This window comes from Botrytis byssoidea (genome assembly GCF_014898295.1).
Source record: "Botrytis byssoidea strain MUCL 94 chromosome Unknown BBYS_003, whole genome shotgun sequence".
NCBI lineage: Eukaryota > Fungi > Ascomycota > Leotiomycetes > Helotiales > Sclerotiniaceae > Botrytis > Botrytis byssoidea.
In genome coordinates, this window is record NW_024065844.1 from 581,009 (window position 1) to 604,339 (window position 23,331).

Genomic DNA, 23,331 nt, shown 5'->3' on the forward strand with positions numbered 1-23,331 from the left:
CTTCCACGATCTGAGTCAAGAGACTTACATAGGTCTATAAACGTCCTCGTCAGCCACGGAATTTCCTTTTCTGGGGCCTTTTATCTGTGGAATTGATCAATCGCCAGTGTGCCAACCCAAAATTTAATCGAACACACGGCTGCGTCTTGGCCGCTAATTGAGAATGCAAAAACTCAGTGTTACTCGCAATATCTACACCTTCACGTTAGCTGGACGGTGTATGCTCCTTAAGTTGTAAAAGCCACGATACCCGGATGCTAAAGCTTTGGGCTTTGTGCAAGGACTAGAACTATGGCAGCTCCTACCCTCGAACTTAGGACAATCGATCAAGGAACCCCGGCAGTTCATATGAGGATCTTGATATGACGAAAACTACGGTGGAAATAATGGATTGGGAACCTCGAACTCGCTTTTCCCCGCACTACCTTGCAGTTGCGAGCACTAGGTGGTAGGAAATCAAAGCTCGACGGAAACACAAGAAAGAACAGACGCCTTAATTTCAAGTTTGGTATCTTTTCTCTTGGCCAGTGAAGCTTTTTGTCACTCGTCAATATGTTATGAAGCCATGGCACAACTGGCATCGTCCTGTCAAATCCTTGACTGTGTAGATCACAGAAGGAAATACAATCCAAGCACTTCGTCAGGTGTCTCTTTGCATGTCACCGCCAGTGTTACTAGCCAAGTGAAAATCCTCTCTGATAGTCTTACATGATTGTGGCACCGCAGTGTATTCATAGTCATACACCTTTCGAGCTGCCACTCGATGGATATCACTGTTACCAATTTCTATCAATGGGAATTGATTGCATGAACGAACTCATGATTTCGAGACTTGCTGTGGCTTGGCGAACTCTATACTTTGGCATATTTGTTCACACAGTAAAAACAGCAAGGTAATGAATACGAGATAATAAAGACCTGCACTTCGCAATTTCTAGGCAAAAAGAGTAGACTCGGGAAAGAGGAGCTTAGTAGCCTTTTATCATCTAGTCGTTTTCCTTATGAGAATAATGGCTCTTCCAGCTGACATGGACAAGTCAGATCCACAAAATGGCAAACTTGAAAGGAATCAGAAGGATGGGCAAACTCCATGGCTATATTGCCCTTCAGCCTCAACCCAACTGGGGATAAATAAAATAAACTTAGGGCAACTACCTAATGCAGCAAGGTTGTAAGAAAGGAAAGGGTTCATTGGCTCATCTATTCAAAGTAGTCAACATTTCCATGTTCATTTACAAGTTATGTGATGGGTTTAGGCAAAGACAATATGTGAAAGGCATCATGCCACTTGTTTTTCCATGCAGACTCCTTTGAGAGTTTGCCTTAGCTATTTGGTGTTGGACACCCACGCCATTATAGACAATGCGGTTTATTTCTCAAAGAGGGAATGGGCAACCACATCACTGGCAGTACAGTGGTGGGGCTTATCCACAAGTATATTTACCAGGCACACTAAAAGTGAGGAGATTGAGAGGCCCTCACAAGAACTGATACACCTGTATAGCCATAAGATAGGGATGCTGCGAATGTCATCGTTGTAAGACCGTGGTCTGAAGGCATAGCTGCCTCGAAGGCTGATGGTGTAATGCCGAAGATTGGTGAGACCTACCTGCAGATCAGGCTAGAGCCCAGGTCGCTCTTCTCGACCGAGATCTGCTGAATCAAGTTGGGCTGAGGATTGTCCATGGCTTCGGTTATAGTGCTGTAGTGAAGGTAGAAGGCAGGCAGCTTGATAAAACTTTGGAGATGGAATTGGTCGCTCGCAGATGCAGAAATTATCGGTCTAGATCTTCCTTTGCCGTCCGTGTTACTGTTTTTTATATTAGTTGTTGGCTCAGCTTCGATCTGCTTCAATTCTCCGGAAGCTCAGCTCAGGGAATTGTTGAAGGTATGCACTCGCATGCGGTACCTATTTCTCAAGCAATACTTTGCTACTTCGAAGTCTGATTCACCTCAATTTATTGTCTGAATACCAGTGGCTGTCTTCGGATGAAGCTAAGTAAGAGAAACATGAGCAGTATCAAACAATGGGCAACAATATCAACCAATTGATAGGTGGGCAAGAAACTTTAGCTAAAGGCGGTCAATGCAAATCGCTGCTGAGCGGGTGCGATCGGGCACATGGTGCGCTTCAGTTGCTAAAAATTCTTCTTCTCATAATTTCAAACACACAAGCACAAACAAATTCCCACCTTCGATATTTCGCTCACAAAAATCCCCTAGAGCTAAAAAAATTCCGCATAATCATCATTGATTTTTTCGATCCTCAGTCAAGTTACGAGAAACGTCAAAGGTATTTATCCTTTGCTTATGGGTTTGTGCGATTATCCCACATAACGCATCGTACTCCAGTCCTTCATTGTGCAAATATTCTCAGCAGTCACTGACCGAGTCTCATCAACAGTATCACAAAATTATCAAGCTTTAGATCTTACGAAATATCATCACAGAAGGTCTAGTTCCTTCTTTAAACAACTGAAGAACAACAAAGCGTAAGTCATTTTTGTCTTTATACATCTTTCTCATTGTGTCTGATTCCGCTCCCACTCTCCTGCTTCGGCATCAATCAATACCTTTTTATTACATTTTTTTATTTAAAAATCAGGTTTCACCCCCACGTCATAAGGAACAACGTTTTATCATATTGTTTACATTTTCTTTGCTTGTTCGCACTTCCAAAACGTTGCATCAATTTTGAGCCCTGCCTCTTCCTTTTCTTAAGCATCCTCATACAGCACCATCACTACCTTCAGTTGATAGGCTCTAGCAGCTTGTTGTAGAAATATACCTTGTGTATTATTTCCTCGACTTTGAGGAGGGTTCTTTTGAAAACTTCACCATTCACCAGTTCTCATTCAATCCATCCTTATCGGATGTGATATTATCTCTACTTCTTAGGGGAAGCAAACGTTGGCTAACCAGCTTTTCATCAGGCAATTTGCTCAACATGGCGAAGGAGCGCAAAAACGTGGCGAAGAAACGCCAGAAGAAACGTCAGAAGAATTCGCCTTTTCCACCATCTGCTGGAGATGGATCCGATCTTGACGAGGGAGATGGCAATGGTGGTATTGAATCAGACGATCAAGCTCCAAATCTTTCTGATGAAGATAAAAAAGGTACAAAGTCAAAAGGTCCGAAGAAGAGAACCGATGAGGGTAAAAGTTGGAACACTCTCGGCTTCGCGGGGGGGACCGATGAGAACCTTCCTCCGCTTACTACTGCCACGGAATTTTTGGAGGGCTTGCTTGACAAATTGTTGAATGGGGGATTCAAAGACGTTATCAAACACCTCAATGGCCGACCTTTACGCGTCGCCACAGCGTGTTCCGGCACTGAAGCACCCATCTTGTTTCTAAAGTCATTTTCCGAAGGTATTATCTCAAAAGATCTTTCCCAAATAAATTCTAACCATGAAATCTAGGGTTAAGGAAAAGAGGCTACCACTTCGAAATTGAGCATGTCTTTTCATGCGAAATTGATCCGGCTAAACAAGCTTACATTCGTCGAAATTTCCCTGGTGTTCCTATTCTCCGTGATCTCACAGAAGTCTTTGAGTGGGCGAATAACCCTGAAAAGATAGGTTTTATGTAGGTTGAACCTTTCGAATTCTTATTTTCGGCTAACATGTGATAGGACTACCGCTTTTGGTACAACTCATGCGCTTCCAGCGCCGGGTACCGTTGACGTTATCATCGTTGGTACTTCTTGCACCAGTTTTTCCAATTTGAATTCCCAAAAGAGTACGGATGTGGAGGAAGACCAAACTGAATCCTCGCGCACTTTCCGCGCATATGCTTTGCTTATTAAGCATCTAAAGGTAAAGATCGCTATCAGCGAAAATGTCATGAGTGGTCCTTTCCTGGCTATGATTCAAATGCTAGCCAATCACGGTTATGTTGGTGGCTCAGCAAACGTCGATAGCAAACATTATGGTATTCCTCAAACCCGCCAACGCGGTTATCTTGTTGCCCTCGATGAATCCTCTCTGGAGGGACCTGATGAAGTATCAAAGCACCAAGATCCAAACACGTGGAAAATATTCTTTGTTGGTATGAAAAACATGTGCGCGCGCTATGCTAGCAGTCACGTTGAAGAGTGGATGGAGCCGTCTGATTCGAAGGCACTCCGGGCTCAGGTTGAATTCCAGGTTGAATCACGTTCGGTCGCAAAGTGGGATACGTGCTATACGAGGCATTATGATTATCGTTCCGGACAGGGCTTCGGTGCTGGTAAGCCTATTACCGATTGGCGCAGTACGGGTAAATTTGATCATCCCGATCATTGGCCCCGTAATCTCAAAGGCTTTGTAGAGCGTGTTCACGACGTTACTGATATCAGCCATTTGCGGGGAATGTGTCGGGGTTATGATGATCGCTACCTCAGGTAAGCCTAATTCTATCAGATTTCTGTTGCAACGTACTGACATTGTGTCCAGTCGAAACATCGATTTGTCACAGAACGTTTATATTCAGCATGATAACGTGAAGTGCGGTCTCATGCCTTGCTTGACACCAAGCGGTGTCATGTGGAATACTGCACGTGGTAGCAAGCTTAGTGGTGAAGAATATCTTCGCCTCCAAGGAATTGATACTGATAGTCTTGAACTTGGTGGCATCACTCAACAAGACTTGAGAAACCTTGCTGGCAATGCGATGACAGTCACAGTGGTTGGAAGTGTGGTGTCGTTTGCGCTCCTCAAATTCTTCTCAATGCTTCCTCCAGGCAACGGCGTCAAAATCTCAGTCCAGGACACAGTGACAAAGATTTTCCGTGGTGGAGAAGACATGCTCAGCTCATACGAAGATATTACAGTTGTTCGACGGCCTTACAATGTTGGGCAATGTATTGATCTCGTTAAGTCTTCTGCGAAATATTGTTATTGCGAAGCACGGACTGATATTTCACGATCGAAAATTGTCAAATGCAAGAACTGTGGGCATGTTTCATGTACTACCTGTGGGATTAAGCCGCGGCATGCCTATGAGCCTTTGGACCAGTATATTGGCCCTCGGGGTACCAAGGGCGTTACTCCTCGTCATTCGCCTTCGTCCGTCGAGTTCAATATTGCTGAACGTCTGCCAATGATAATTTCGATATCGGGATTGTTCGCCTCGGACTGTCAAGTGTTATCGATCCTCGAAGAGACTGCCACAGGTGACATTGATCATGATCAATGGGCTGCCTTGCGCACGTCTTTTCTAAAATGCCTCCAATCCACAGTCAGGTTTCAGACGCGAGTTCGATCTTTTGCTTGGAATTTTACATGGCTTTCGGAGCACGCCAGGTTGGAACTATCTCTTAGCGACAATAAGATTCAATGGGCTCTGTACGGTCACCCACCTCCTTCCACGCCTGTTAACAGTTCGTTGAGAAAATATCTTGCAAAATTTCCTCTCGCAAGGACGGTCCCTATTTACGCATCTGGTGACAGCTCAAGAAGCATGTTCGATTGCACATGGCAGATATGGCAGCCAAAGATTCGCACCGCCCAGGCGAGTATCAAATATGGTGGTGAACTCATTTTTACTTATGAAAACTCAATTGGCCTTCCTGCTTGGAAAGGGGAACTTATATTCTCAAGGATATCCATTCACATCCCAGATGATCAGCCCACGTTCAAGGAAATCAACGGTGTTTATCAAGCACATCCGGAATGCCAGCAGGCTTTTAATAGCTATCATTCTAAGCAGGGTACAGTCGGAGGAGACGATCACATGCATTTTTTCTACGATCACGAAGGAGGCACAGGGGACTGGAACAAGCATGGATTCGTCTTCACTTACGATCAGACACGCAAAGAATGGGGAGTATACAGACAAATCGTCGCTGCGCTTTGCACCTCATGGGAACAACCCATAGCAAAAGAGATCGAGAAGGGTGTTTATAAATGTGGAAACACCATTTACAAAGATCTTCGCTCGCTAAGAAAAGGAATGAGTGAAACTGTCGAGATTACCACGTTTGGAAGCTGGGCCACAATATCCAAAACCATCAGTCCTATGGCTACCAAGATGTCTGACGGGTCTTCTATGGTTTTCTACGAGAAGCTCAACCCTCTTAATCCAAAGCTTCTTCTCGAGACTAATTGCAAAAACATGCTTAGTGCATTTTCTTGCAAAGCATATACGAATGTGATACCTACTTATTGGGAATTAGATCATTGGATCAATGTCACCAAGCAAAACGGTACCCAGTTTTTCAAGGACTGTTACCATCTGCTAGCTCGTGGCTTAGTTACTATAGGAGTTGATGAGGCCGATCCGCCTTGGATCCCGTGCAACAAACAAGGCGAGTCTTCATGTCGGTGCGACGATTGTGCACCACCCAAGCCAGATATGCTATGGTGTCTGAAGAGAAATGGCCAAAGAATTCAACAAACACCATTCGAGAATCCACCAGCAGCTGCGATCTTTGAGACTTTGATAAAGAATGCGCCACCATCAATGCAGCAATGGGTCAGATTCCTCAAAAAAGATAGCTTCTTTCAATTTGAGTATCAATTCCTGATCAACCCCGCGGCTTTGTGTCATCAAGCGGCCGGGCTTCTTAATCTGTTTCCACGTCCAGGGATTCCTGTGCACCTCTCGTGGCGTTTCCTTCCTGGAGCTTGGGGGAGCAGTAAATTGCCAACGCGGATGTTTTCATATATCAACACAGAAACCTTGAAGATGTCAAAGCAGCCACCTACGTTTGTTCCTGGAAAGAAGCTCCGCAATGAGCAACTCAAAACTCTGGCATGGATGGTAAACCAAGAGAGGCATCCACCCTCTTTCAGGGAGAGAGAAGTCGTTGAAGCTTGTCAAAATAACTTAGCATTCAGACTTGAAGGCCGAGCTTCTCGAATGGTTCAACACCGTGCCGGACTAATTGCTGCAGCTGTTGGATATGGTAAGACGATTCTTACCTTCGCTTTAATGAGCAGGCAGCGTAATGTAGATCGTCTATGGGCCAACGCCCCTAATATCAACGGTCAAGTTCAAGTCAAAGCAACACTGGTTCTGGTGCCAACGCATCTAACTTTACAGTGGAAAGATGAAGCATGCTTGTTCTTTGGTTATGGCGAAAAGGATGATGCAAGAATCATAACGCTCAGAGCATACACAGACGTCAGGGCTCTGACTATTGAAGATGTTCGGAGAGCAGAGCTAGTCATTTGCAGCTCTGGCCTTTTGGATAACGAAGGGTACTTGAAACTCATGGCCAAGAACGCTGGAGTTGTTAATTTGGCCAAAGGCGCGACTGACAGAGCCAAGGAAGCTTGGTATCTTAATGCTCAGAAAGAGAGACAGGAGCTCTTGGCGTATCTCTTGGAAAGGCTCCCAATGGAATTAGATGAAAACGACAATGCAGCTTCCGCCCGAAACGCTCAAATCATAAAAAATTTCAACAAGAAGACTTTTCAGAAATACAAGAAGAATGTTGCGGATGCAGGGGTTAACGAGCCACATGTTCCTTCAATGCGGCGCAAGGGCGCAGAACTTGTTAAATATCTCATGGAGGAAGCCAAGAGAAATTTCAAGGGCAAGGGCAAACCCAGAACCAATGTCTTGATTGATGAGGCAGATGCTGAGAAGACGTTTGAGTTCCACTACTTTGAAGAAGATTGTGTTGATGGTCTTACTGGGGTATGTTTGTCAGATTTCGCCTGGTCTCGATGTGTCATTGATGAAGTGGGCTACATAACCCGCAGGAACATGCAGGTGGCTATATATTCACTGAAAGCTCAATCCCGGTGGGCCTTGTCAGCAACACCCGACATCACTGATTTTAAATCAACTTCAAGAATTGCCCGGTGCCTTGGCATTAATCTTGGTGTCGACGACCAGGAAACAATCCGCAATGATAAGAATTTGACTAGTATGGAAAGGTTTTTGTCCTATGGGCCTGACGCGTCGGCAACCTGGCATTCTCAAAGGCTTCAAGTTGCTCAGGAATTCTGCGATACTTTCATCCGCTACGACGCAAAAAAGGGAAATGGCCAATACAATCGTCTTCACCGGTTCATTATTTTGCCATTTGCCACAGCACAATTGGCATCTTACCTCACTATGAGAGCTGATGTTATTAACATGAGTTACATGATGCCAAGAGCTAAAGCCAACACCATCCGAAGTTCAGTCAAGATGGAAATCTCAAAAGTTTACGGCAAGGATACAGACGGTAGATTGAGATTGACCAAAGCCGCATCATTCTTCCCAGAGCATGCTAAAAAGGATCCAAAATATAAACTTAAGACTATCAAAGACTTGAAAGCAGCTGTGCTCAAAGAAATCAATATTTCGAAAGACTATCTGCGCCGACAGATGGAGTTCCTCGACTATCTGGTGACAGAGGAAATGGTCATCCATGAAGAAGAAGGGGTGACTAGATATATAAACTGGGAAAACCAAGTTTTGAGCGGAAAACGTTACCCCGACCCTGACGCCTTTCTCGACATCCTCCAGGTCATCAAAGGGGTTCGAAGGGCAAAGGCTAGTAAGACCAGAGATGACTTTTACTATGAAGCTCCTGATCCTGCTTATGGTCGCCGTGCCTGGCCTTCTCAAATCGACAAAATTCTACACAACGGTCGAAAGACGCTTGGCCTTATTGCCCATTTTAAAACGGGACTCATCGAATTGCACAAAACTTCTATGGACCTTATACAACTCAGAGCGGAATATCGCTACTATAGATCTGTGGGGCAGATTGACCAAGTTGGTAGTATAACACCTATGGGGGATCTCACTTGTAACTTTTGCAACAAAAGCTCACCTTTGAACGAAGCTGTTATTCAAGGTAACTGTGGCCATATCTTATGCTCGAAATGTAACAAAATCTTATCGGAAGGCAATTGTCCAATCCAACTTTGTGGTGGGCAGTCACTAGATGATCAAAAGTACTTGGCGATATCCTTGTATTCTTCAGCCGGAAAATTTCCCGAGCGCAAAGAACCAGGAACTGAACCTGACGAGCTTTCTCAATTCTGGAACAACCCAAGTATTCGAGCCGACAAGCTGACAGCTATGCGGGCGATCTATTGGAAGCACGATGACGGCAAGAACAAATTCATTGTATTCAGTCCCGTACCAGAGATGTTGAGTAAAGCTCAGGAAATGATGGAAGCTGATGGTGTTCCTTGTATCAACCTGAAGGGCAAAAAGAAGGATGTCGCTGATTATCTTGAAAACTTCAAGAAAAATCAAGGCATGCGTTACAGGAATGATAAGAAACAGTTCAAGCCCGAAACACCTGTACAAATCAAAGCAGCAGAGACTAGAGCTGCAAAAGCAAAGATTGTGAAGGCTGCAAAGCTTGCAGAAGCGGCTAGTGCATCAATTGATATTGACGCTATTCAAGCTGATGCTAATGCTATTCAAGTCGATGCTAATGCTATTCAAGCTGATGCAGAACTACTTGATGTTGATGCTATTCCTGGTGATGCGCCACCAGCTTCTATTGAGCTAAGCATTCGGGTTAATCCAAATTCTCAAATCCCCAAAAAGAGAAAGAGGAAAGCTGTAGCTACAAATGGTAAAGCTATCGAAGTTCAAGCAGAATCTCTTGATATTGCACCATTCGATCATGATGCTACTCAAGTCAAATCTACTCCAGCTGATGTTGAGACGATCATTCAGGCCAGTCCAGCCTCTCAAGGCCCCCAGAAGAGAAAAAGAAATCGTTCTGTCGACGACACTCATATGAATCCGGTTTTCAAAGTTCGCCGTGTTGCCTCGCTAGATCCAGTTAATCAAAATCTAGTTTCTTCGGGTTCCGCGTCTATTTCAGATTCTCAAGGTGCTTCAGTCGATCATGGAGATATGATGAGCGGTACAAATCCCGATCTTGATTTTTTCCGTACTGAGTGGGAAGCTGAGCTTAATATTGCTTCTGAGCCCGGTCCTTCTGCGCCAATTGCAACTCAAAGCCCTCACTCAACTCTTCCTGTGCCGATTGTACCAACACAGCCTCCAATTGCAACACGAACCCCTTGCTCGACTTGTCCTATAATGGCACAGCCTCGACTCACCGCTAAAAATTACATGATGACGACTGGATTAGCTTATGAGGTTGATCAGACTGGCGCTATTATTTACGTAGATCAGGATAATCCTATTCAAGCTCATGAACTAGTTGACGATGACAATGTAGTTTATGATGCTCCTCCGCCCTCGTTCCCTGTCTCAAATCACACTCGATCGGCAAAACAGAAGAAAAAGGCCATAAAGGTATGGATGGCTAAAAACGAGAAAGCCGTTAAGTATCCACCACTTGATTTTTCCGAGCTCGAAGACATCAAGGAAGCCGCTGCTCCAGAAGTCCGTATACGTAATGCTCTTGCAGATGATGTTCCTGTGGATTGGGCTCGCGTTGGCAAGGAGGCGTTCGACCCTGAAGACTTTGCTGAGAATCCTGATCCTACCGCTCGTGTCTTGTTCCTCGATATTGCCGATGAGTCTGCTGCCGGATCCAATTTAACTGTCGCCAAGCATATCATCTTCTTGACTCCTTACTATGCCGAAAAGCAAAAGTACAATTCTTCAATGACTCAGGCAATGGGTCGTGCAATTCGTCATGGCCAAGAACTAGGTGGCACTGTGACTGTTCACCATCTACTTATTCAGGACTCTGTCGAGACTGATATTGCTTTCCAACTTATGGACGATCAATTTCCAGGAAGGGTCAATGCAACGAATTTACTTGCTAGGCACAAATCTAACATTGAGCCTGCCTTTTTCAATAGATAAGCTAGGCTGGTTGGCTTGTGTTATTTGTCTATGGTCTCTCTCTTCGTCTACCATGTTCAGATTACAATTTTACTATGTAATACCAACTGGTGCACGCTATAACATGTGTTTACGAGCGCTGTTTACTCAATCTGTACACCTCGGACCTCAACTCTTGCTCGCTCACTTCCTTTGATCGAGCTGTACGAGAGACGCATGGATTTTAGATTGAATAGATCATTCAAAATGATCTGAGAGATTTTCACTGTGGGGTGGCTACTCCAATTCTCATTTATTATGTTCTTGCAATGGATTGGTGGATTGTTTCACGAGTGATAGTAGTGAGGGGGGTGTTAATGACTTCAGTGTTCTTCAAAGATAGGAGTTTGTTTCTTACTTGTGGTGGATGGTATAAAGTCTATGACTTTCTCTACTGGTTCTCGAATTGGGATTAGTTAGTTTTGTCTTCGACACATGTCGTTGACTAGTTTTAGGATGTCTTATTTCTAGACGATGGGAAAGGGTGTAGTTATTTCATTTGTTTTTAGATATCATGAGACTTCTACCAGTCGCATAGAATGATTCTCACCGGAATAGAATAAGAATCATGGAGTTTTCATACCAAGCAGAATCGACTGATTCTAAAAATGTGAACCTTGTGGTTGAAGTGAAGTGAAGTGAGGTGATTTTGCTTGTAATTTAACATATGATGTTGACTTGAAACGACTGACTAGACTGATCCGACAGCATTATGATACTTTCATCGAAGTTTTTCGGTTGGATTGGAGACCGAAGTAACTCGGTATGTTCCAAACAATGTATTCGCAAGGGAAGAGAATACCAAGGGCAATGAATCTCTCTGCAAAGATAAAAAGAAAAGGATACTCGAATAGCCCAAAAAATGCAAACGGACAGAGGTATACATAATGCTTGCCAATTTATATAATCTTAAAATCATCATTATCTCAAGATGACTTCAAGCTCAGGACGTAGGCCGCATACCTAATTGAACCCTGAGATCCTTTACTACACGATTCTACAGAGTGACTACCTTGTTGAGTTCTATAGCATATTGGAAATCATGAAGATCTCGAGATACTTAGGTGTCGATGCCGGATTTAAATTTGCCTTGAACTATGGAGCCGCCTGGTTCTACCTTCATGAAGTTGGTTCTTGAATATGAACAGTCACTTGAGAAGTGAGTGTCAGAAACGAGGAATGCTTCTTCCATCTCTTACTTTTCAGCTGTTTCTTTGATCTACACCCGAAATAATTTTTTCCATGTTCTAAGGACTGTGTGAAACCTTTCTACTACATATCTTCATACTTCAGAGAAGTTCTATTCACGAGACGTTAATGTAAGAGATTAAGCATCAACGTAATTGAAAACAGATGAGCAGATAAATTACGATACATAAAGCTTGCCAATACGCTCCTACGAATGTAAATGGAATACACAGTTCATCAAAAACAAATACTCCATAGGTACAGCAATCAAACACGATACCATCAATCTTCTCTCAACCCACGACCAATAGTTTCATAGGGTGCCTTTTTCCGTACGTAATCCTGTCCTCCTAACCCTCCCTCCTCCATTTCAAAAGTTCCTCCACTTTATCACTACTGACTTTCATTCCAGTTCACAATCTACGAGTTACCTAACAACAATTATTCAAGATGCAATGCATTTTCTGCGAATATTGTAACTTCAGCGGGCATAAGACCTGCCACCAATGCAAAGCCTATATTCCGGCGGATAGGGTCATCACACGTGTGAGGATCACCGAGCAATCTGATAAGAGCGTGAGAATAGAACATGAGGAGAAAGTGGAACTGTGGGAACCCGCTTCCAAGACGGATGCAGAGAAAGCTAGAGAGAAACCATGCATGGTTGTAGAAATCAAGAGTTTCGGATCTCTTGTTTCGGTAATAATGAACAAGGAGTACGTGCGTGTCCCCGCGGCACATGAGGATACTGGCTGCTCGGCGAGGTATGGACCCGTTAAGAAAGCCGAGTTGTGAAACGTCTCTGGAACGACGATGTGAGACATTATGCAACGCTTGTGAGCTGATGCCGCTTGGTTGCCACATGGGTCGGTGGAAGGTATGGAGATATGAGGCGACTTGGAGGGACGAGGGTGAGATGCGAAATGAGGAATCTGTGGGGCAAGGACGAAGGTTTTGGTTGCGGGATGAGAGTTTTCTTTTGACTATTGATAGATAATCAATATTGAATAGTTGATTATGACTCTGACTACTTTCCCCTCTTCAGTTTTTCTCTCTCTTCTACACCTAGCTTATTGAATTCTGCCAAGATTGTCTCATTTTCAGCAAGCTTTCCCTCTGCTACCTTGGCTCTGTCCTTTGCTGTCTTTATTCTATCCTCAATCGCCTTCTTTTCCGCTTCCATTTTCTCTATGCCCTCTCTTTGGAGTTTTGCACTCCATTTAACGTTGTATAAATCTTCTTCTGCCTTATAATGGGGGAGACTTGGATATTCCCAATGAAAACTTTTGTCGTAAAATTTGGCCGATTCATTAAAAATGTCAGGGGTTACGTCTTGAAAAGCGTGGTAGAAACTGTGCCCGAAAGTTTTCGCTGCTTCTGAGGGCACTGCGTTTCTCTTTGCTGATGCATCTCTTAGCGCTTCCGCCCATCGCCCACTTTCAAGGTTTTCCAGCATCTTCAATTCCCACCATTCTGGAAGATAACCCCCATACTCCCAGTCGATGATTCCGCTCACATGCTTATCTTTCACCATAATATTCTGCATGTTTAAATCCCCATGCGTGAGCACAAAAGGTCCTCCTGGCTTGATAAGAAGGGAATATTGTTCCATTAAACGATCCTTGCGAGATTTATCCTGAATGCTCGGTTCCACTCGAGCCCACCATTCGTCCACATCAGACGTACAAAAATACAAGGACCAATAAGGACCGAAAGTTGAGTCTCTTATCGGCGAACCATCTGGAGCTTGTAGTTTATCTGATGTAAATTTTCGTAGTTGTACAAGATAGTCCGCGACTTCGTCAGCAATGACTAATACCTCTTCCCATACAAGTTGTCCCCCCATCTTCAGCAACGATTCACCTGGAACCCTATCCATGAGAAAGAAATTACTTGTACTATCCGACCAATGCTTCATATTCTTTGCTACAGGAATCGTCGAGTTCTCGTCCAAGAAATGAGTCATTGGATATTCAGGGCCTTGGTAGCGATCACCGAATCTACTATTATCAATAGTCTTTTCTTTCAATATGTACTTGTCACCAATTGCCCATAGACCTCCAAAGAGGCTTTGGGAAACCAATTGAATGGTGCTGATGTAACCGCCGTGCAACGCATGAAAGGCAGTGAATCCGCAATTCTTGCATAGCAAGATATCTGGAGATTTTGGACGTTTCGCTTGATGCTCCTCCGCCTCTTCGTCTGTAGTTCCTCAAAAGGGTGTGTATTGTTTTAGCATTTCCCTGTATGTAGATATTGAGGGGCTTGAATTAAATCAGCGCGCGGGCTTCGATGTGAAGATTTGATAGTGATATGCCTGATTACAACAGTATGGATAGATGATGACACTTGATATAGAGTATTGGGAAAGGGCAATCAGAGAAAGTGGTTCTCAAGGATAAAGAAGTATTATTTTACGGACCTAGGTAACCCCACTATGTAGAATAAAGTTGAATAATGAAAAGTTGTTCTTTCACACAAAGGTAGAAATTTTACTATTGGTGTACACGAGAAACTCTCCTCCCAATTGCTGATGATTTTTGTATAACCCTTGTTGTTCTCGAATGATTTTTCTATTGAATGAAAGGAAAGGGATGGAAAAGAACTTATTGCGTTGGATGGGTAGAACAAAGGAGATGGTAAAGATCTCGAATGGAATGAACATCTACCGAAGACGAATGCATCGTTGTATTGGAAGAATAAAAGAGACCTCGGGATATACCATAGAAGAAAGAAACTCGATTTCAATTCGTCCCAATGCATCCCAATGCATCTGTACATGTGAAGGCAAAATTGTGAGGTTTCGAGTTAGGTTGACAATCTTCAACCTGAGAGAAGAACTCATGGTATCCTATCGATAGTAGTAGTGCAATAATAAGATGGGTCTACAGCCCAGAGTATCATCATTTGCGATAGGATAGGTCAATTACATTCTTCTCTTTGTTGTCGATGGATTCCATGACTATGTATGATCTATTAAGAAAATTGTGTAAGGAAGCTTGGTACGATTTTATCAACATTTGAAGCTTGGGCTGTGTTATGTGCGTTCTTCTCCCGAGTAGCTTGGACAGCTTAGACACTACAATGCTTCCTGTAGCTTCTTTATCGCATTTGTAAGACATAGGTATATACATATACTTTGACCTTACTTGAGACATATTCGGGTAGGCAGTATTGGTGTGAAACTGATGCGATATCATAGCAGTGCGTAGTATCTTTGATGAATGGAAGCTATAGCTTTGGAAGTAGAAGATACCGTATGTAGTATCGAGAAAGTAACTTTACTTTGCACACCCACGGCTCTAAGTATTCTGATGGTAAAAAGGGAAACGGAAAAAATCTATTACAGCACTAGCTATCAAGACTTGAAAGAGATAGTAGCAAATAAATCAAAGTTCTGAATGCTCTTAGATGATATCTTCGAGGAAGTCGTGATATAAGGATGCCGTGGAAAAAAGGGATTGGCTAATAACCTTATCATAAGGAAAGAAAGGACGCGTTCCCTACCTTATATAAAATCTTACCTTCAGAAAGTAACAGCGATGAAGCTTCATTGATCCATCTCGAGTACCACTAGTCTCTTGATACTCCCGTTCATCTATAGATCATATACGATATACGATGTATTGATGATATAGACCTTGTTGATAGTAGAACGGACATGGAAAGTACAAAATTCCGGCTTAGAAATATCCGTCCCTCTCGAGAGCCCCTGACCGATTGCGGGTCTCGGCTGCCGGGAACGGTATACAATCTTACCAATCACCTTGATATACTTCCCATTCCTCATTTTCCCTGAATATTCGCGATTTTTCTGATATCAATGAGAGTGTATGAACTTTCATCGACGCAAGTGTCAAAACGTGAATAGCTCCAAGACAAAGAGGTTACGATTTATCGTTGTCGTTGAAAGTAGAATTACCATACGAAATCAAGGTGGTGGCGAGCTGACTCATCAAAAACACCATCCGCCGGATCTCCGCTTGAAGGTAACATAAACAGATAAGGGAACGACGAGATGGGAGGAAATGGAATTGCGGGAAAACGCCACGGGAATGGGATAAGTGATGAGCGAACTTCATTGCTCGGGCATAGAGAGAGAAGTGATCGGGTTGATGGGGATGAAGATACATTGACAGGCGGGCAAAGTGGGGGAGACGATGCTATCAGCAATGATGAAGAAGAGAACGAGGATAAAGCAAATCAACAGGTTGGGAAGTTGAGAGCTATATTGATCAGTATCAGTGTGTTTGGCTTGGTATTTCTCCAAGGTGAATTGCTCTCCTGTAGCTCTGGGATTTTTTGATAGGAGATGAATAATCTCTCTGTCTCTCTCTCTCGGACTGAACTTAATTTACTAACACAATTATACCCACAGCCTCAAACATGTCCGGAATATCAACCACACAATCCAAAATAGCAGAAGATCTCAATTCATTTGCCGAAGCAAGTTGGTTTACATCCACCTACCTCGTAAGTCGTCCTTCCCATCATCAAACGATCACGCCCTTACATCTAGCCTTCAGATCGCCCTATCGTCCATGTCACCCGTGGCCGCTCGTCTGGCGCAGATTTTCTCTCCGAGAAACTGCATCTTAGCCGCTGCACTTCTCTTTTCAATCGGGGGCATCGCCACCTCACAAGCTCCAGATCTCAAGACCTTCCTCATCGGAAGAGCCATAAGTGGGATCGGTGGTGCGGGTATCATGACGATTAGTTTCATCTTGATCTTAGAACTCACCACCAAAAAGCGAAGAGGTATCTTCATCGGACTTGCAAATTCCGGATTCACCGTAGGTGTATCCCTCGGTGCAGTTGTCTGGGGAGCTTTATTGCCCGCTGTAGGCTGGAGAGCTCTATTCCTGTTCCAGTCACCTCTTGCTATCCTTTCGGGAATTGGAATTTATTTCAGTATCCCAAAGACTTTTACTTCTGGACAGAAGAGTATTGATGGTGCATCGATTACTTCCAAACTTGCCAAGATTGATTATCTCGGATCGCTTTTTCTCGTAAGTACCAAGTCCTCCTCACCTCATTATACCTATGAGCATGGGATTAGAACTCATACTCAACCCTCCAGGTAACAACCATAATTCTCTTCCTCTACGGTCTCTCCTCACCACAAATCGAATGGCTACCCATCCTCTGCTCTCTCCTCACCCTCATCCTATTTCTCTACATCGAGCTCAAAATTGCCACCGACCCCATCATACCCATTTCCGTTTTGAAATCGCGCGGCGCCCTCCTCTCCTGCATTTCTCAGCTGGGAACTATGGCTGCGCGATGGACAATCCTATTCTACACGCCCGTCTACGCAATTTCGATCCGCGGCTGGTCGCCCGCTTCTGCAGGCTCCATCCTCATCCCTACCAATCTGGGGTTTGCCCTGGGCGGAATCGCAGCCGGCGCATTCCATATCAATCGCGCAGGGAGTTTCTGGCTGTAAGTTTCCCATCGTTCCTCTATACAAAAAAGAAACCGAAAAATCAAAATCAAAATTCTAACCTCCCACCGCCAGACCCTCCATCCTCACCCTCCTCCTCTTCTCCACCAGCCTCCTCTTCTTTTCCTTCCTCTCCACCCCCACCATCCCCACCCCTCTCTATCTCCTCCTCGCACTCCTCAACGGCCTCACCATCGGCTCCGCCCTAAACTACACTCTCGCGCACCTTCTCCATCTCACGCCCCCCTCCACCCACTTCATCTCCACCTCTCTCCTCACCACCTTCCGGGGCTTCGCCGGCTCCTTCGGCTCTGCCATCGGCGGCGGTGCATTCATCCGAGTCCTGCAATCCCAATTACGCGAAGGGTTTGCACGCAATGGGGGACTGGAAGGAAGAGAAGAGCTGGTGAGGAAGTTACTAGGCAGTCCGGCTCTCGTGGGTCAATTGGAGGGTGTGGAGCGGGAAGTGGTGGTGCGGGCTTATGGAGAGGGATTCCGGGTTTTGTGGTTGGGAGCCGCGGTGTGTGCGTTTTTGATGGTGGGCGTGCAGGCGGCGACGGGGTGGGATAGTCCTGAGGAGAGAGATATCAAGGGAGAGGATCGATTGGAGGTGGGGAATGGCTTGGGGGTTGGGAATGAGGTATGGGAAGAGGGGATGGAGGAGGGTGTTTAGTGGGTTGTTTATTGACTAGTGCGTTGGCTAGTGCGTTGGCTAGTCTGTTTGTGGAATGAGAGTTGTGTTAGAATGGAGTTTGTATATTGATACATAGGTATGTACTTGGTAGTTTAGACGAGAGATCTGTGTAGACATGATAGATCGAACTACATGCACCGTAGAAGTAAGTATATAGATTGTAATCTTACTACGATAAACAGAATATACAAATAGAATCACTAGATTCTCATCTCAGATCCATCATTCCCGTTCAATGCTCAGATTCGTCGCTACCATTCGCATTATAAGAGATCCTACGCCACGCCACTTCATTCTCAATACGTACCTATAATTTAAAACAGATTTTATAACCGAGAGATAATTGACTTCGAAAAATTACTCTCATACCTTAAAACTCACTTGTTTTACTCTTATGCCCCTTGGATTTTATAATAGGAGGAGGATAGATTCCATAGTAGAAGAATAGGTTCTAGCCTTTTTAGACTAGATTCTACAGGTATATTACTTCTTTTCCTTTGAATGTATATATATATATATACATTAATGAAATAGGGTAGATTCTATATAGAATCTAAGGGGCACGAGAGTAATTAAATCACTTTTGGGGGATATGAGAGTAATTTTCCGTAAAAATAATTATAGAGAGCGCTAGCGAGGCCGTTATTATCTTTAGCCATAAAGAGCCGAGAAAAAGCTCGTCTTTCTAAACATATAAGTCCCTATACTGGCTAGCGCTTTTTCGACCATAACCCTAATTCTATCCCAATTCCCAATTCCCAGTTCTATACCCAAACTTGATCATTATTTCGTATCCGGCTCATTAAATGCAAGAAATACTCTTGCAATCCCATCTGCTCCAACACATTCCTCATCGTTCCAAAGTCCATCCATCAAACCAGATCATCCTCCCTTCCCACCGCTACCTTCCCCTTTTCACTTCTTTTTCCTTTATTATCACCTCCATCATCACCCAATTGCATTTCCACCTTTCCACCCATAGATCTTTTCCCGTCAATTGCATCCCTCCATCCCTTCCCCCACCTAACAGCCGCCCAAGTCGCCGCACTACTAACCACCAAAAATGCAGCACTAATCGTTGAAAACCAACCTACCCCAATTTTCTCCACTGCCGGTAGCACCGTCGCACTCCCAGTTGCCGCAAACAAATACCTAATCATATAGTTTCCCGCAATGACCTCCGCGCCATTCCTCTGCATCACATCCAAACAATACGTATTCAGACTTGGAAAACAGAAAAGTTGCGCCACCCCTTGCAAGAACATCATAATAACGGGAAGCGGAATGCCGCCAAAATCTTTTTCCACGGACCAGCCGTAGAGTAGCATGCAAGCGGGGATGACGATGCCCATAAAAGGGAGAGCGGAACGGAGTCGATCTTCTGGGACGCGGGCCCCGCGAATACGGATGTATTTGTTAGTTATGTGATCAGAATAGCGACCGCCGAAGAAGGTGCCGAGGATGTATCCCATGCCTGGGGCGAGATAGAAAAGACCAGATTGAATGGGGGTGGTGAGATGGAAGCGAGGATTAAGAACATAACGAATCTGTAGAGTTCGATTGTTAGTTTTGTCCTTTACTCCGCTTTCATTGCCCAGAAGAAAGAGTGGTGAGGTAACTTGGTAATCTATCATAAAAGTGTGAGGAATAGAAGAACTTACAGGAGTCAAAAGCGAATACATATTCCACACCAAACTACTACTCGCCAAAGCCACCATAATCAAATTCGGATACTTATAAAGTTTGATGACTCTCCAAGGATTCAACATTCCCCATAGTACTCCTGCTCTCCTCTTCCAACTCATGCCAACCAATTCATCCTTCTTCATTCGATGAATAGTTTCGGGTAGCAAGAAATAAGCTCCAATCACGGCACATGCGGCCAATGCAGTTTGCAGCCAGAAAATTACACGCCAAGATTGGAATGTGACAATTATACCCCCAATAAAGGGCCCGAGTGCGGGCCCGATAAGTGTACCGGAAAGAAACCAACCCATTGCAGTTCCACGTTCCGTTGGACGATAGATATCCCCGATACAAGCTGCGCCGATAGTGAGAAACGAGGTTCCTTGAAAGGCCGTCAGGATACGAAAGATAAAGAATGCAGGAAGATTAGGAGCGAGCGCCGTGCCAATTGAGCAGGCTGTAAAGAGGGAGGATGTTATGAGGGAAATCTAAGGTTGTTTAGTATTCTCAAGAACACATTCGAATAAGTGAACTAGAAGCATACCCATCTCCTCCCATAAACTTGACTCAATGGTCCCCACACCAATGGACTCAATCCCATAAATAACATGTACAACGCATTACTCAAATTGATAATGGTACCGGTACTATGATACGTATTCGCCACCTCTGGCACTGCTGCCAATACCGTAGTACTGCTAATCGGAGCCAAGAAACTGCAAAAGGAAAGCAGAGCCACGATAACAAGTTTTCGATTGGGGGGAATACGGTCGTAGATAGCATCGGGTATGGAGATATTAGAATACGTTTGTTGAATTGGGGCATCTTGAGTATTGGAGATGTGCGAAGCGATTGGGGCTAGATTCGAGGGTCGTTGTTGGGAAGGAATGGAACTACTTGTACTGTGAATAGAATAAGTATCGGATGCTTCATGTGAAATGTTCGATTCGTCTTTTTGGTGAGGAGATAGTTGTCCATGTCGAGTCGTTGACGGATCATGGTGGTTCAGACTTGAAGCCATGATTTGATTTGAATGTTAAAGAGAGATGTATAGGTATAATGTTGAAATATACGTCATCCGTCAGAAAGCAAGCGAAGAATATATTAAAAGAACCCTTGCGGATCATAAAAGGCAAATGAATGATTGAAGCAAAGAACTAACAATTGATCCTATTAATGCTGTTGATCCCAAGAACGGTGATTGATTCAATTGAACTGAAAGTCTTCCAATTCGCAATGAATCCAAAAAGAACGAAAGACTCGGGTTACATGTATATATATATATAAAGAGAGAGAGAGAAAGAGAGAAAAAAGATGGAGACACAGCAACAGAAACAGAAACAGGAAAGAAAAAAGAGTTCAATCCCCTCCCCATGCCATGAGCATGAGTCAAAGACCGGTAACCTACCGTACATACTCGAGTACCTACCTACCTACCACACCTACTTTTGCCCTTTGCCCTTCACTTTCCCATTCCCATTCCCATTCCCAATCCCCTCATTCATGCCACGCGTGAGTGATAAGCAATTGCTATCGCACCCGCCATGGCAGACTCGTGCGGCCAAAAGTATGCAACGCCGACGCTAGATGCACATACCACGAGATGGTATACTACAAGAGGATTAACCTGGTTTTCATAGCGCCGGCATTGCATACTTTTTGGCCGCACGAGTACAATAATTGAATGAGTAAGTATTGTAAAACACACCAAAAAGCGGCCATGCTTTTCCTTATATACAAGGGTTCTAATTAATAAAAATATTATGCTCTTTTAAAATTAATATAGTGAACTTTAGTATATTAAAATATTATAAAGAAATATCTAAATATATTTAATTATATTAAAATCTTATATATATTCTATTTATTGTAATTATTATTTTGTAATATTTTCTTATAGATTTTAATAATTTCTTTAAATAGTTTTCTGAAATTGTCTTCCATGCTTTTTTTATAGCTTTTTTCAATATCTCATAACTCAATTTATTTATAAAATAATAATTCCAAATCTATTTTTTTATTTAATTTTATATATTTTTAATAGGATTGAAATTAGGAGAAAAGAAAGGCCAATTTATCTTTTCAATTTCTTTTTCAAAAAGATTTTGAATAGTAATATTCGTAAAGTGTTTTGGTGTATTATTTTGTATAAATATATGATTTGAATTCAATTTTATTTAATTATAAATAATAAATATTATATATATTTGATAAAATTCAATATTAATAATTCCCTAATCCTTTTTCTAAAATATATTTAATTCTTTATTTGATTTGCCTAAAAAACAATTTCAGAATATTCATTCGGTTTTCTTATACTCTCTTTTTAATATATATATAAAATTGAAAGCTTTATCTTTTTGACACATAATATACATTTTTTTATATAATCCTATAATTATTTATATTTTATTTGATTATAAGATAGTATTCTATTATTCTTTAATCCAATAAATATAATCTAATGTGAATTGGAATTGAATTTATTGATTTCTTTTTGATATAAAAGATTTTTGAAAAGTAATATAATATTTATATTTTATTTTATATAAAGCAGATTGAATAGCAAATTCTTCTATTTCTTTTTAAGTTAATATAATAGTAACTTTTTAATATAATATTTACTTATTTGTTTTTAATTTGTTTATAAATTGAATAAATTAATTGATTTGATTAATAGTCAAAATAAAAGGTTGACCAAAACATTTTTGAGGAGTTACTTATATTTTAATAGTATAATAAATCTGTTTATATATTAGATTTACTCCTTTTTTAAGAAAAAAAGATTGAATCTTTTTAGATTTTATATTAATATAATATAAAATGTATGCTTCAATTTATTAATCTCAAGTTATTTTTTGATATTTAGATGTAAAAAACAATAGTTATATAATAAATGGTAGTGTAGATCTAGTATTTGAGAATATCAATAATGAAATAGATAATAATAGATTAACTTTTTCTATTTTAATAAATTCAAATATTATATTTTTTTTAGTATATTCATTTTGGAGAAAATATAAAAAACAAGTTTTTTTTATAATAATTCTTAAAGATATTTTCTAGAACTAATTCGAAACAGATTTTTAAAAGTAATATCAAAATAGATTAAATCAATTAATTAAATCTATTTATTTTGATATCCCAGCTATATATGGGGTCAATTAGCGTTTTACACGACTTACCCATTCAACCATCGTAGGTGACATATCCCATCCTATCCCAATCCATCCCAATCCAGCCCAACCTATTACCCTTCCAACCGTAGACCATTCTCTCTGTCCGATATTCGGCTTCCCTAGACTGCCTATCCAAACCATTCCCACCTACCGCTCGACCTACTGCTCCATCTCCCCAGTAATCTTTCCAACCTTATCGACATTCCAATTTTTCGCACGCACCCTTCTCCAAAAATAGTTTAGTCATCCATACCACGTGACTCAAAAGGCTCCACCTGCATATTCAAGAAGTACACAAGTGATATGATTGGTTCAATTGATTCAATTGATTTTTTCACTACCATTTGACTCGAGTACTCTCCCCACTAAAAATCCCTAGCCACGGCTAATATTGTA

The 23,331-nt window shown here is 42.4% G+C and overlaps 4 protein-coding genes across 4 annotated transcripts; 2 read left to right on the forward strand and 2 right to left on the reverse strand.

Annotated features, from left to right (window-relative positions):
- Nucleotides 1-2,947: 2,947 nt before the first annotated feature.
- On the forward strand, nucleotides 2,948-10,727 carry EAE97_001629 (uncharacterized protein; the record flags this gene model as incomplete). The annotated part of the gene is made up of 4 exons (XM_038872140.1): nucleotides 2,948-3,371; nucleotides 3,422-3,587; nucleotides 3,634-4,383; nucleotides 4,436-10,727. 4 exons carry the CDS (start codon nucleotides 2,948-2,950, stop codon nucleotides 10,725-10,727), a joined length of 7,632 nt encoding a protein of 2,543 aa, XP_038736698.1.
- A 2,233-nt stretch (nucleotides 10,728-12,960) lies between these two features.
- EAE97_001630 (uncharacterized protein) lies at nucleotides 12,961-13,899 on the reverse strand (the record flags this gene model as incomplete). The annotated part of the gene is made up of 1 exon (XM_038872141.1): nucleotides 12,961-13,899. The coding sequence occupies one exon, from the start codon at nucleotides 13,897-13,899 to the stop codon at nucleotides 12,961-12,963; it is 939 nt and encodes a 312-aa protein (XP_038736699.1).
- A 2,052-nt stretch (nucleotides 13,900-15,951) lies between these two features.
- On the forward strand, nucleotides 15,952-18,049 carry EAE97_001631 (uncharacterized protein; the record flags this gene model as incomplete). Its single annotated transcript, XM_038872142.1, has 5 exons — nucleotides 15,952-16,204; nucleotides 16,312-16,406; nucleotides 16,460-16,942; nucleotides 17,014-17,375; nucleotides 17,452-18,049. 5 exons carry the CDS (start codon nucleotides 15,952-15,954, stop codon nucleotides 18,047-18,049), a joined length of 1,791 nt encoding a protein of 596 aa, XP_038736700.1.
- An 893-nt stretch (nucleotides 18,050-18,942) lies between these two features.
- EAE97_001632 (uncharacterized protein) lies at nucleotides 18,943-20,777 on the reverse strand (the record flags this gene model as incomplete). Its single annotated transcript, XM_038872143.1, has 3 exons — nucleotides 18,943-19,617; nucleotides 19,732-20,244; nucleotides 20,301-20,777. The coding sequence occupies 3 exons, from the start codon at nucleotides 20,775-20,777 to the stop codon at nucleotides 18,943-18,945; spliced, it is 1,665 nt and encodes a 554-aa protein (XP_038736701.1).
- Between the last annotated feature and the right edge of the window lie 2,554 nt (nucleotides 20,778-23,331).